Raw genomic sequence first — 14,130 nt, 5'->3', positions numbered from 1 at the left:
TCAGTTCTTTTAGCTTTCTGGCTCCCAAGCTATGGAACTCTTTTCTGCTGCACCTCAGACAATCTAAGACAGAACTTTTACTCTGGAAAAATCTCATAATGTGTTTTTTTAGATAGTTCCCAGGTTTCCTTCAGGCTTTCTGTGTCTCTTTACGGTAGCTAGACCTTATCTGCGCTGGGACAGTTATGCCGAAGTAGTCATGCGCTTTATGAATTGTTTTAGTATCAATATATGTATATCATTATTATTTTTAACTTAAACCTCCTTTTCAGATGGGGCAGTAACCGTAGAGGAGCGTCTTCTTGTGTCGTGCCTCCTGTTGGGACGTATTTCTAGGTTGGTTTAGGTGACATCTTGGGCAAGGTACCATGTATCCGTTACTCCATTATTGATCCATGGCAGATGCTCAGGATAACTATATACTATACTATGCTAATAATTACATTTTCGATTAATTGCATGTACATTTATCTCCTGGGGGAATACATTGAAAATGTGTGATGAATCTGGCCGTTGTGAAACTAGTGTAATACTTTGTCGCATCCTATTTTCTTCTTCTTCTGGGAGGATTTGCCTACATGCTGGAAGTAAAAAAATAAAAAAAAGAAATGGCAAGATGCCACTCTACTTCTGGTCTTCAATGTATAACCACAAATTATCTTCAGATCAATTCTACATAGGGTGACCAGACGTCCCAGTTTCCCCCGGAGACAGTCCCTGTTTTTCGCAAAGTGTCCTGGTGTCCCGACACTTTCCTCCAAACAGAATAAATTTCCCAGTTTTTTAATCGTGGCTGAGAGGAGCACAGAAATGTCCCGGTTTTTGAGTAGTGGCTGCGTACGCACTGGTATTAAAAAGATGTGCGCATGCTCACTTCTCGAAATATCACAGCGTGATGTCACTCCAGATGAGGTTGAATGTCATAATGTCATACATGGGGCAGGGGCAGCCTTAGGCATGTGCAAGATATGCACCTGCACAGGGCCACCAAACCCCAGGGGCCACCACGCCAATAAATATCCTTAATATAATAATCCTCTGAGGATGGATACATATTTGCGTGGCGGCTCCTGGCAGGGATTTGGCGGCCTCCGGCTCTGTTCCTCTTCCAAACACCCTGACACCCCCCCTCTCCACTGGCCTCCGTGCCTGCGTTCCTCCAGGGGCCCCCTACCTACGCTCCTTGCCCAGGGCCGCCATAAGCCTAGAGCCGCCCCTGCATGGGGGCAACAGCGTGTCCAAACCGCCAGCATGACCCTGCTCATTAGTCAAAGGTCACTGCCTCCACCAAGATCGAGCCAGCCACCAGTGTAAACTGTAGTCCTACTTCTATGTTTATGGCCTGTCCCGGTTTTTTTTCTTTTGGGAATCTGGTCACCCTAATTCTACAGCGTTGTAGTGTCTTCCTGTGTCTTGCTTTTTTCTACACAAAACCCGTAGTCATAACATATATTTAGAGAGTGAGTCATTGACAAGGGGATTTCTTTTCTAGCGCTGTGAAGTTGTCACTATTTTCCTACTAACTTTGTGGAGAAATCTTGTCCTGGCAGCTTATTCTGCGGATTACTTTTTAGATTTATGGTCAGTGCAGAGACTGGGTTGCGTGGGTAGTGTTAAGATTTTGAAGAATTTCTAGTGGGCGCGATGATGACGACCATGATCTCATTCCAAGCTTTTTTTTTTTTTTTTTTTTGCTCCCCGCCTGAATAGTGAATGGATATGACCTTGTGGCTCGCTCATTCCTTTGTCAGCTGCTGGGGGATGCTTAATGAAATGGTTTCTGGCCTAGAACTTGTTGCCAGCCTCAAGGAAAAAGTTGGAAAAGCTTTAGAGAGGGGCAGTGGAATTGGTGCAGTGGGGCGTGGGAACCCCAGCTAATTCTTGGTCTCCTCACACACTCACAAAACCAGTTCCTTTTGCATCCCTCACGCAATAAGTCATCCTTTTGTTTCCTACTATTTCAGTATTCTAAAAGAATGAAAGCACTTAATAATTTGTGCGATGGTTGTTCAGTGAAGTGGAACCATAATGGAAAGATCAAGCTCAAACCTTTTCACTTTCAGTTATTGGTTGGCTCAAAACCTTTTTTGTGAAATGCAGGATGTGTGAGATGGGTAGGGATACTTGTATTGCACACACCTAGCTAAAAAAAAACACGAAAAAGAAAAGAACAGCCCTGCACAGATGTTGGTTTTATTGAGTTCAGCAATATGAAAGGACGAATGGACTTGCTGTAGTCTAAACCTATGGCAATTGGGTCAAACATGGATTCCTGCAGTGCGTTCTTTAGACCAGTAAGCCACCGCACACTGCTCAATGGACTAACATAAGGAGCACTGTATCCATCGTCTTCCTGTTATTCGGAATGCTGCTGGTCATGACTTCCTATTATGGGAACTGTCCTCCTAGCAGCCAAGGGGATAGGCAGGTAGGTCACAGAGCATAATGAAATCTTTAGTTTAAAAAAATGGTAGCAAAACATGGATTTTCATTCTCCTGCTTTGTTTTTCTAGATGAACAGTAATAGGTAGAAAGAAGATATTAATTGCAGCATGTTTATTTTTCCCCATTTTCGGAATTATTGCAAAGATTGAATGTCTGCATGTTTCTACACACATGGAGCTGCTGCATTTTTTTTAAATGTAACTGATTTTAATATATGATTGCAAAAAATATCTAACTGCTTTTTGGTGTATTTAAGTTTGCAATAAAGATTCTAATTGTATTCTTCATGTTTATAATCATCCTATGTCTTTCATACGAAAGAGCACCACAAAAACTATTTTAGCATTTTGTTTATAGGTGATGTTGTGGCCCTGTATTATAAGAAATAAAGTACTCCCTTCTGCACAATGAAGAGCTCGGTGACCATATAAAGGAATGTTGCCTTCTGCCTCATTCCTCCATAGAGTCCTGGAACTCTCTGTGACTTGCAATAAGTTTATGATGTATAGCAGGGGTACTTTTTCCCATATGTGTATGTATGTATAGGCAGCCTGTAGGAGTATGGCCATGACTGAAGCACAGAGGGGGATTCAGTAACACATTCCTTTATGAGAAAATTCTTAGGGACTTCTTGATTAAGAGGGGCACATGCATAAAAGGGTGTGATGGGTAGGCAGTTGTCGAGAAAGAGTGTGCGTTTTTGAAGAAGGGGGCTGCATACACAAAAATATTACTTTTCTGTTGGAGTAGCGTCCCTGAAAGGCTGGTAGCACTTGGGAACATTTGGTTTGGTGAGACCTTGGACACGCAGACATTACCTTGTCTGCCATTACACTGACTGATTCTCATCAGGCTGTTAGTGGCAATGGCCAATCAATAAAACATAATTTTTTCAAGGGGTCAGTTCTCCTCTGCATTTTCATGGGCAGGTGAATTTCTGGGAGCCGTCACGCACTGTCAGTTTCTAAGTGACCTGTACCGGCCTCAGTGTGAATACACATTTGTTTTGGTCTTCGCCTAAAGATTGTTTCAGTTTGAGAAGGGCAAAAAGGCACAACTCACCAATCTCCACTTTGTTGTCTCAACAGCTTGCACAGACCTCCAAAGTGTTAGATGAAGTCACCTTTCCTGATGATGCAGAGTCTGATAGCCACTCAGCCAAGACAAAATGGGTCGATCTGTCAGATGACGAGGACCTGCTGGCAGATGAAGCTTCTGGAGGTAGGAACATGCATGCCATTGTGGATGATCAAAGAATAGTTTGATGTAGGCTCTTCAATTATTTGTTACCACATTTCTCTCTAATGCATAGTGAAAGGAGCAACTGTGATATCCTTCAGAATTTGATTAGGAAATTCTCATTTCCAGATGTAAATTAGTCGTGAATATTTCCAGTGCAGAGTTATGAAAACTTGTGTGGAAATTGGAAGCATTGAGCTCTCTAGAATCTGCCTCTCAGATTTCTGCACAAGGATGAAGCCCTGAGGTTTCTTTGAGCAGTTAAGAAGCTTTCTGTCGGGTTGTTCTTGTCAACTTACTGTGAATGTCCAGATATTTTGCCCCCTGTGCCTCCAAAGATGTCTTCAGTGGACTCTCAATGAAGAATATCTAAATCTCAGTTACCTCAATCTTGGAAGTCTTGTGCAGTTTTGAGGAGGGGAAAATAAAACACCTTCATATACTTGGCTCAGTCAGCTGCATTGAGCCAGAATGCATGCTGCATAAATCCATTTAACACAGCACATAAAAACCCACATGTTGAGCTGTTATCAGCCCGAACCAAAATCCAGTGCTGCCTGAAAACCCTATGAAAATGTGAATAATTTCCACTGAAATGAATTATATGAAATGTGTTCTCCTACATGTACACTGTGGATATTTAAAAAAAACATTGGATTCTACTGTTGGGTGGGTTGGTGATCTTGGCCCTACTCCCGAGCGATTAAAAGGCGTTCTTGTACTAAATTGTTCATAGGCCATTTTAATGTAGCTGTGTCTTGTCTCTTAGACAAAAAAGCAATATTGTCGAAATGAAGCTGCCCTTCCGGGGTGGAGAAGGTTGTTTGTAGTGGCCGTCCTTTCTTTAAAGAGGATTTGCAATTAGCCTTTTATCGATCCCAAAATGCTGATTTATCTTGTTGACCCCAAATTCTTTGTTGGGGCCTCTGTGGGGCATGGAATTTGCAGTGAATGTGAAGACCCTGCTTACTTTAAGAATGTATGTGCAAAGCCTCGTTGACTTCTCCACTTGGGATATCAAAACAATCCGGGGAATTCCACTCACTTTTCAGTCTTCTTGAAGTGATCATTGCCCGAATGCTATGCAGACTGTAAGCACAATTACTTTTAGAAATGCTTTCAGATGTGTTTATTACTACAAGATTGAGTAATCTCTAATCACCAGGCACCAATAGGTCATGCTCTACTCTCGGTGGGCAGGGCCAGAAATTTATGCCCATTTCAGATGAATGCAGGTATCTTATTTTTATCTTTGGAACTTATTGGTACAAATGTTGGGTGAGGGTTCTTTTTAGCTCCTTCATCGCTTTTCCTTTTTCTGGTAAGTAATACTATTTGGTTTGTTTTCTAGATGACAATGGCAGTGCAGAGATTGGAAGTGGCACACCGGCTCCCATGGAAGAAGCAACTCCAACATCGACCGTTCAAAGTTTAATGCATACAGGTAAGTCCTTTTTCTCGCTTTATTTTTTTTAAACTTCCTATTCACCATCTCGTAGGGTAACATTTACAAGATGAAAGCTGCATCTTCTGCTTTCTCCAATGTTTTTCAAGGGGGAGCACCATTTCACCTGCTGAGATCCCACTCCTGGAGAGGTATTGTCCATGTACCATTTCCCTGTTCAGGAGATACGCCATTGCATCTTTTAGCAGTGACCAGATGGAGCTCAGAAATTAGCATTGCAGCCTGGTTGCTGATGGTGCAGAACCCAGAGTTACTGATGTCTTCTCCTCCAGTGATACATTTTTGATGAGGTGGTAGGAGTATGACAAACTGCAGATCAGTGGTATCTGTGCTCCCGATTTACGCACTTAATGTTTTATGGGAACTAAGGGACTAGACATCAATGGTAGTCCTGTTACAGGCTTATAATGGGATGGGCCAGTGAGGAGTTTGGTCTCTGGTAACTTCTGCACTTCTCAAACCCTCTTGTGTTTGTTCCATTTAAAATAGCTAAGTAAATACATTTAAAACAGACATTTTATGGAACGGAGTTTGAGAGAATATGCAGTGGACTAATTTAATGCAGAAACCATTAAAGCAGTGGCCTAATCTCCCATAAAAGGAATAGCCATTTCTTAGTAGTAGTATCTTAAAGACTGTTATTTTAGGCCTGATGAGAGTAAATTGGAAGAGTCCCACAGAAAAGGTACATATGGCACTATAAACATTTGGGTTTAGAGCATCTTTCAACAAATAGTGCACTATGGATCAACTACGAATTTATGAAGATATTGTTCTTCAAATACAGAGGAAATGGATCATACAACAAATACATTAGTTGGTCTGAGTGAGAACTGGACATGTGATTGTTTTCCAAACCACTGAGGGATTCTCAGAGTGTGGGGCACGCTCTTCCAGGTTTCACCATTCAGGGTCGGAAACCTTAATATTTTGACATAGTCTGGTTTGTTGACTATCCTTGTCCCAACAAGAAAAGTAATTCCCTGCAAAGCAGCACGTTTCTAAATTGCAAATTCCCTGATTGATCTGGCACTGTATTTTGACTTTCCAAGAGACAAGTCCCTGATGATCCAGCCATCTCCAAATCCATGTTTTGTTCAGAAAGGGCACCACTGTGGATTAATTGGTGTAGAGGAAGGCATACAGCACATCACTAGTCTCATGCATCCCATGTTTGACAACGTTGTTGTCGGCGTGCTACTGTTGACACGTTCTTTCCTCCATGAATGTAGGTTCTTCTGTTAGTCACTGTAAGATTAGTTCAGCTAGTTGACAAATTATGGAAACTGTTCGCTCATACTAAGTGGAAGAACACATACTCCTTATGGGATGAATTTGTAGCACATTTTGGTGGTGGAATTCAGTTATCCCTGAAGGAGAAATTGTAGCATGGGTTTTTAATTCAGCAACTCTGGCTAATCAAATAATTAGATCTGAAGCTCAGTCGGTCAGTGCCCAGCCCACTGTTTTCTGGATAATTTTAATGCATATTTTTCTGTCGCAGCTGTCACTGTAATTTGGTAGAACACAATCAGGTTTACCCCACCAATCGCTGTTTACCAATATCAAACATGAGTATAAATAATGTTACAGAGTGAAGTAGTGGGAGAGGTGGGGTTCATCCGGTATCCTTCAGTAACAGATTTCATATTTTTGAATAAAAGTACTTTTGAGAGGTGTCAAATGGGCACAGCTTGCTTGACTTAGTATCCTACTGGGTGGCAGAATGTAGTCGGTCAATACTGGAATCTTTCTTACTTGACTGCTATTACTCCGCTTTCCAGGAACACCACAGGCCGTTTCGTACCATCTTGGTGAAAGAAAAGCTTATGTCAAGATAGTGTGCACAGGCATTGCCTGAATGCTCCTTCGATAGGCTATGTGTAGACCTTTTGTGTGAAGGAAGCAATGTCTTACTGTTTTCAATTGCTTGTTTATAGTGTTTTTACTTTACCTGCATGAAAATATCATATGTCGTGTTCTTGAGTTCTCTTCGTGTTTATCTTTGTTTCCAGTGCAGTAACGCTAGATTGTCTGGCCAGAACAGGGCTATGGAGATATTGCAAGATCTTCACTAGAAATCCATCTGCCAGTTAGTGAATGAGTTAACTAATTTGTCTTCAAGAAAGGTATTCTAGGAGAGGTTTAATGGGGAACTTTAAATCCCCCATAACTCTCAATTCAATGCACAGTGACTTGTAGAAATTATTTTTGTTGGGAAGGTAAGAAGGTGCATAGTCCATCTTATCCAAAAGGACGGCAGGAGGGAAATATATAATTGCTCTAGTGCCTGTACAAACTATGCATGGCCTTGTTGTAAAATGTAAAGAAATGTGTAGACCAGGTGGACCTTACTGTTGACATTTACATTTTACTATCAATATTTTTATTTATTTAAATATTTATATACCGCAGCCAGGAGCAGAGAGGTATGAGGGCATTTTTTTTACAAAACCAGAAACTAAGAAAAGACATGAACAGCGGATTACAGTATCCGAGAGAGAACTATAATTGTTTCGAGTTCTTAACTTAAGCAAACAAGAAGAGAACAAGAGCAAAACACATAAAAACAGCGAGAAATCAATACTTTCAGGCCAGGTAAGATTTTCAAAACGATAGTAGTAGACCATTCTGTAACCAACAGTACGGAAGAGTAGCAAGACATTGGTTCAGAAATTGCTTAAATGGATGAGTTTTAAGTTGATTTGTGTGTGCAGGGAGTTGGCACACTGATACTGCCTTGTTCGTGAAACCTGAAGGCAGTAGTGGTCATGAAACATCTGCTTGCCTTGTGCCTTTCTTAATGAAAACGTTCTGCTTGTGACCTTGTCAACAGAACATAATCCCGGCTGGGCTGATGTCCACGAGGGCCTTGTTACAGGCAGTAGTGGCAGACGGTCTAGGCGTGTAGGACAGAGCACTGTGGCCCACAGCTGGATTCTGACTCCAATGTCCATGGATGTCTGTACATTGCTACAGCTGTACACATTCCCTCTAGATTTGTTCTTGGCCTTTGCATGTGCCAAAATACTGCTGTGATCTAATTGAAATGGGCATTAGTCATTGAAAGAATATGGCGTAATATTAAACTTACGCTATTGTTTGCCACTAATGCACTCCTTGTGATAAATCTATTAATTGAAATAGGTCAAAAATGTGCATACCTGATGAAAAGGACCCCTTCTTGGCCACTAATTCCAACTTCCTTTCCATTGACCCCATGACAATAGAATTGTCTCGCACCATTTTGGGTCAGAAACTTCAGAGTTCGGTTTACAATACTTGTGCCTGTAGATCTGTTTTAGTGACTCGAATAATGTGAACCTCTGAGAATGGTTTTTCAGATCAGGAGTGAGGAGACAATGGAGTTTAGAGAAATAACCAAATATAGTGCTTGCATTACCTTTGTTAGCAATATTGAATCCTGATCTCTATATTTTGTTTTTTGTTAGATATGGTTTAAAATTGTTATTTTTTTACTCCCGAGGAAGGTGTAACTTAACACCAAAGTACATAGGATTTAAGAGTACCAACTTATTACAAAGACCAGAAATAGCAATACATTTTTTTAATTAAGTTTATCAGATAAAAATTGGAACAAGTTACATGGGGTTACTGAGAAATTTGCAAACGGTAATATAAGTTAAATACGAAGTTAGATAATGTAAAGCCAAATAGTAAGATTTATTACCCAAAGGAATGCAAGGGGATTCTAATGTACTGAGGACTATGGTATTGAGCTATACTATGAAGGTTTAAATTCACCTATAGTTATACCAAGTATGGCTACTCCTTGCTACGCAAGTGGTGTCAACCCATGAGCCTCATCCCACCCTTGGATGCTCCATGTGTTCCACACATGGTAGTGGCAAGGTACCTTTTTTCCCGCTTTACTTGTGTCAAACTATTAAAGGGTCAGATCTGATTAAAGTGACCCAACCTTTATCATCAAACCACTTTCAGGCAGTCTTGCTCCCATCTTGGCCTGTCAGCTGGACAGTCCGGGGGCACTTGACACAGAGTGTAGGGGAGTTTGCACTTGTGTAATGAAACCAGTAGTGCAAATGTGTACACTACTAATGTGAACATGCCTGTTTAGATTCAGTCAACTTGCCGGGCGTCTGAAATTTCTGTAGTTGAGTATTAGGCTGCATTGACCCTATATGGTGGTGGTGAAGAGCAGTATATCTTAGACACATATTGCCCCTAGGGAGTGATGGGGGCATGGTTTGGGGACATCACAGCATATTTGTATTGTTGTCCTGTTGTGCACTAGTTATATGGTGATTCAGAAAAGGGGGTGGTGATGAACAGAGTGTCTGAATTAAGCAGACCACTCTTACCCAGTCCAAAGATCAGGGCTTGATCCATCACCGTTATTTATCTCACTGCCCCATCCCTGCTCAGAACCTGGCTATATGCAAATCAGTCTGTCCCTGGCCCAGTGCATCATGGGAACAGGGCAGAAAGTAGACAAGCTACCGGGGACCGGTTTCTGGCATTTCAGCCGTCTTCGGCCCGGCTTGCTTGAATCCTGATGGAGCAGTGAGAATGGGACTCATGTCTGAGTATACCCTGCCACACCTATAGTGGCCAAAAACGATTCAGAAAAGGGGGTGGTGATGGACAGAGTGTCTGAATTAAGCAGACCACTCTTACCCAGTCCAAAGATCAGGGCTTGATCCATCACTGTTATTTAGCTCACTGCACCATCCCAGCTCAGAACCTGGCGGTGATGGATCAAGCCCTGATCTTTGGACTGGGTAAGAGTGGTCTGCTTAATTCAGACATTCTGTTCATCACCACCCCCTTTTCTGAATCATTTTTGTCCACCATAAGCGTGGAAGGGTATACTCAGATGCGAGTCCCTAGCTCATTGCACCATCAGGATTCAAGCAAGCCGGGCCGAAGACGGCTGAAATGCCAGAAACCGGTCCCCGGTAGCTTGTTTCCTTCCCAGTATAAGAATTGGCTTGGTAGTTTGGTCTGCCCTGTTCCCATGATGCACTGGGCCAGGGTCAGACTAATTTGCATATAGCCAAGTTCTGAGCTGGGATGGTGCAGTGAGCTAAAAAACGGTGATGGATCAAGCCCTGATCTTTGGACTGGGTAAGAGTGGTCTGCTTAATTCAGACATTCTGTTCATCACCACCCCCTTTTCTGAATCATTTTTGTCCACCATAAGCGTGGAAGGGTATACTCAGATGTGAGTCCCTAGCTCATTGCACCATCAGGATTCAAGCAAGCCGGGCCGAAGACGGCTGAAATGCCAGAAACCGGTCCCCGGTAGCTTGTTTCCTTCCCAGTATAAGAATTGGCTTGGTAGTTTGGTCTGCCCTGTTCCCATGATGCACTGGGCCAGGGTCAGACTAATTTGCATATAGCCAAGTTCTGAGCTGGGATGGTGCAGTGAGCTAAAAAACGGTGATGGATCAAGCCCTGATCTTTGGACTGGGTAAGAGTGGTCTGCTTAATTCAGACATTCTGTTCATCACCACCCCCTTTTCTGAATCACTAGTTATATGGTGAGCATACCAACTTGCAGATAGAAGGGTGTGACCATGCTAGCTATTATGTATTTATATTGCGTGCTAATACTTGGCGTATCTCGATCGTCTGCCCAGGTCTTCCACCTAGTCCGAGTATTCGATTTTCTTATTGTACATGAGTAATTTTTAGACTAGTATATTTGCCTGATTCTTTTGACACCAGCAACTACATTTTGATGAACCAAAATAATGCCCCTGAAGTATTCAAACTTTTTGGCTTTTTTCAGTGTTATTGCTGAAAGATGAGAAATGGCCTAACGGCTAGGGCGGTCGACCTCCAATCTGGGGAACCGAGTTAGAGTCTCTTCAACGACGCTCAACATCCTGTGATTCTGGGCAAATCACTGCATCTCCCTGTGCTTAACAAAAATGAATGTGTTCTTATGTAATGCAACTGGTTATCGTAAAACACTCTGATACCTGATACCTTCGGGTCAAGTTTGCGCTATAAAAAACTCCTGGGGGGGAAAAAGATGCTCTTTTCACATATTCCTTGGAATTGGGGGTAGGGGGGGCGCAACAGAAGGTTCACAGTAGGTGTTTGTAGAAAATTGGATTACTGGATGAGGGTGGTGAAACCCTACTCAAGCAATAATCACATTGCCGGTCAAGGTGGAATGCAAGCAAACCCCAAATTAACCTGTGCTCAACCCTCTGGTAGCTTGGCACAAAAGCAGTCCGGCTTAACTTTGAGGCAATGTGTAAAATATTTATGCAGCGATAATAAAGTGAAAACACTGCACAGGAAAAAATCCCACATCAATTTAGAAAAATAGAGTAAACCGTAAAAAATAATTTGAGACTAAAAGGACAAAATTCCTATTAGTAGAACTAAAGATATGCAATTTTGAAGATTTAGGTAAAAATAGTATAAAAAGCACATAGCGCCAACTGTGGTTATATGTTCGCGGTGGACCGGTACAAAGTCACAACTTCAGGCCGATCTCGATGGGGCGTGCGCCGGACACAAGGACCAAGTTAGGCCTGCTAAACAAAGTACCTTATGTCCTTGGTGTTCCGTTTGCATGGCGTTGCTTTTCGTGGCTTTACTGCGTCTGTTCAGACAAAACTTTGTGGAGAGGCTTTGCGTCACTCTGTACTGGTTCTAGTGAGCTGCGTGGTGAAGCTTGGAGGGGCTTTTCGATGCTCTGCGTCTGTTCTAATGAGGCACGCAGCTGTGCTGCGAGGCTTTGCAGAGCTTTTCTTCTGTTCCGATGGGGACCAACACTGGACTGACAGAGCACCTATGGGCCCACTTCCAAGGGTCTAGGACTGGGAAGGCAACACTTCTGAGAGGGGTAGAACTCGCAGCAGGCAGAGTCCTGGTGCAAGATTCAGGGGGGTTGAAGCCTTTTCTGTCCCATAGGCTCTTATCAGGAGGCCATCCAACTCGCCCTTGGAGCTACTCTTGTGGTCTGGGTTCGAGATGCAGCTCCAGTACTCACTCAAGCGGCAGGGGAGTAGCAGCACGGCAGTCCTTCCACAGGTACAGAGGTGTACTGAAGAGTTTGGTATGGGGTCCACTATTTATTCTTGGTGCCAAAGGTGTTTGTAATTGCCTGCCTCCCTACCCTAGACCCAGCTTGTCTGGGGGCACAAAAGACTAGTGTGAAACCCTTTGTGAGTGTGCTGAGGCAGAGTCTTTGGAATGTGCAACTGTGGTAGGTGACTGATCCACCTCTTTATCAAGTCAGAGATGGCCCATCCTGCCAACACCTATTCCCTCATTGTCTGGGAGTAATACACAAAGTCCCTGGGGGGGCCCGGGCGACCGTCTTCAATCAGAAGAAAGGCAAGGCGTTTGTTAGTCACTATCTAATGGGTGGGGGGGAGGACCTAAGTTCTTAGAAGGACCCTCACTCACCACTAGTTGGTGACATGCTTCATCATCGGGTCCCCGCTGGGGTGACCGAATGTCTCCCCAGCGTGCTACGACGCCTGATTACAGCGGAGCAGGATGTGGTGGGTGCAACAGTGCCCAAATTAGGAAGTGACTAAACGTGGTAGTGCAAAAGTGTATTAAACAATTAAAAAATGCAGAGGTTGTGCCCTTAGAAAATTTTTTAATAATGGCCAACCCGCATTGGTTAAAAACAAAGTGTGCGGACTCCCACGGTTCTTAATTAAGGAACCGGAGTCCTAAGTCAGAGATAAAATTTGGTCGACATGTTTCAGCTGTTAGGGTTGCATGTAGCTCAGCTTTCTTCAGGACCTACAACAAAAGTCCTCCGGTGGTATGCACGCTCTAAGGTGCACCCTCCCGTGAGGCTCTAAGTGTGAAAAATTCGTTTAAAATCAAAGGATGGAAGAACATTCCATCTCAACCACACTACTCACTCTGGTAGGGGTTTAGAAAAACGGGAACTTTCTGAGGGAACAGATTGTGCTCCTTCGGAAATGGCAGCCTGGGTGATTTTCACGCGGCATTATATTCCACGCCTGCGGCTCCCCACCGTGTACCTACACGGGCTCTGGCTGTCTCCCGGGACGAAGGAGGAAACCTGTCGGGCAATGCAACTGGGTTTACTCTATTGTGGCCCACCGATTTTAATAGAACAGAACTTTTCCGCCACGTGTGTGTGCGGCTTGCTGTCTGGGCACAACGCTTCGGGGAGTCCTGAAGGCCCGGCCTGTGCAGTTGCTGTGTTAATCTGAGGTTGTACCTATTTTACACAGCTCTGAGCCAGACCTTTAGTAGCAACGCGCTGTAGTTTCCGCATGCTGCGTGATGACGTGGCGCGCGGCGCCATCTTGAATGGCATTAACGAGTGAAACTCTGACAGCACCGGACGCCCGGCGCTCTCCTGCTGTGAGATTAAACCTCGATTTTACAAACCTCATACTTGCCTCTGCGGACTTATTGGGGGGGTATAATAGAAACCTTACAGTGGTGACGAGGCTGGGAAGGAAAAAAACACGGAAGGAAGCCTATAGACAGAACAGACATTGGACCCACTGCACAGGAAGTGTCACCACGTGGAGCAGCACAGAGAGAAGCCATAGGAACAGCAGGAGAGTGTGGCAGGGGACCGCGGCAAGACGCACAAGCAACCACGAAGAACAGAAGCTTGCCAGGTACAAAGGGCAGTGCGCTACAGCAGAGGGGCGAGGAGCCAGTCCCACAGGGACACCCACCATCAGAAGGGGTGGACACTATACCAGAAGATAGCTGCCGGTCACTAGCGCCCAGAACACGCTTAAGGCCCTGGCGGGGTCAGGGCGACACGGAGAAGGGGGTGCCAGGGGGCCCCAACTGACCCAGACGCACGGGGAGACTCCAAGCCCGCCAGGCAGCCCAAGGGGACAAGGAATCGAGCCAGAAAGACGCGCCGAAATGAGTACACAAGCGTCCTCACTCACTACGCCGATCTCTTTATTACCAAAACCAGGAGAGCCTGTAATGAAGTTGGAGGACTGGAGAGAATACTTCAT

General features: G+C 43.9%; 1 protein-coding gene across 19 annotated transcripts in view; it reads left to right on the top strand.

Moving 5' to 3' along the window:
• HSPG2 (heparan sulfate proteoglycan 2) overlaps positions 1-14,130 on the top strand; it is a 936,289-nt gene that overhangs the window by 202,217 nt on the left and 719,942 nt on the right. For all 19 annotated transcript variants that reach the window (XM_086921606.1, XM_086921602.1, XM_086921600.1 and 16 more), the window contains exons 2-3: positions 3,534-3,666; positions 5,036-5,128. In XM_086921606.1, coding sequence (XP_086777732.1) covers positions 3,534-3,666; positions 5,036-5,128 — 226 coding nt within the window. The remainder of the gene's footprint in view (positions 1-3,533; positions 3,667-5,035; positions 5,129-14,130) is intronic.

Source organism: Lissotriton vulgaris, chromosome 5, assembly GCF_964263255.1.
Source record: "Lissotriton vulgaris chromosome 5, aLisVul1.2, whole genome shotgun sequence".
Taxonomy (NCBI): Eukaryota; Metazoa; Chordata; class Amphibia; order Caudata; family Salamandridae; genus Lissotriton; species Lissotriton vulgaris.
This window is presented reverse-complemented; position numbering and strand designations above follow the sequence as displayed.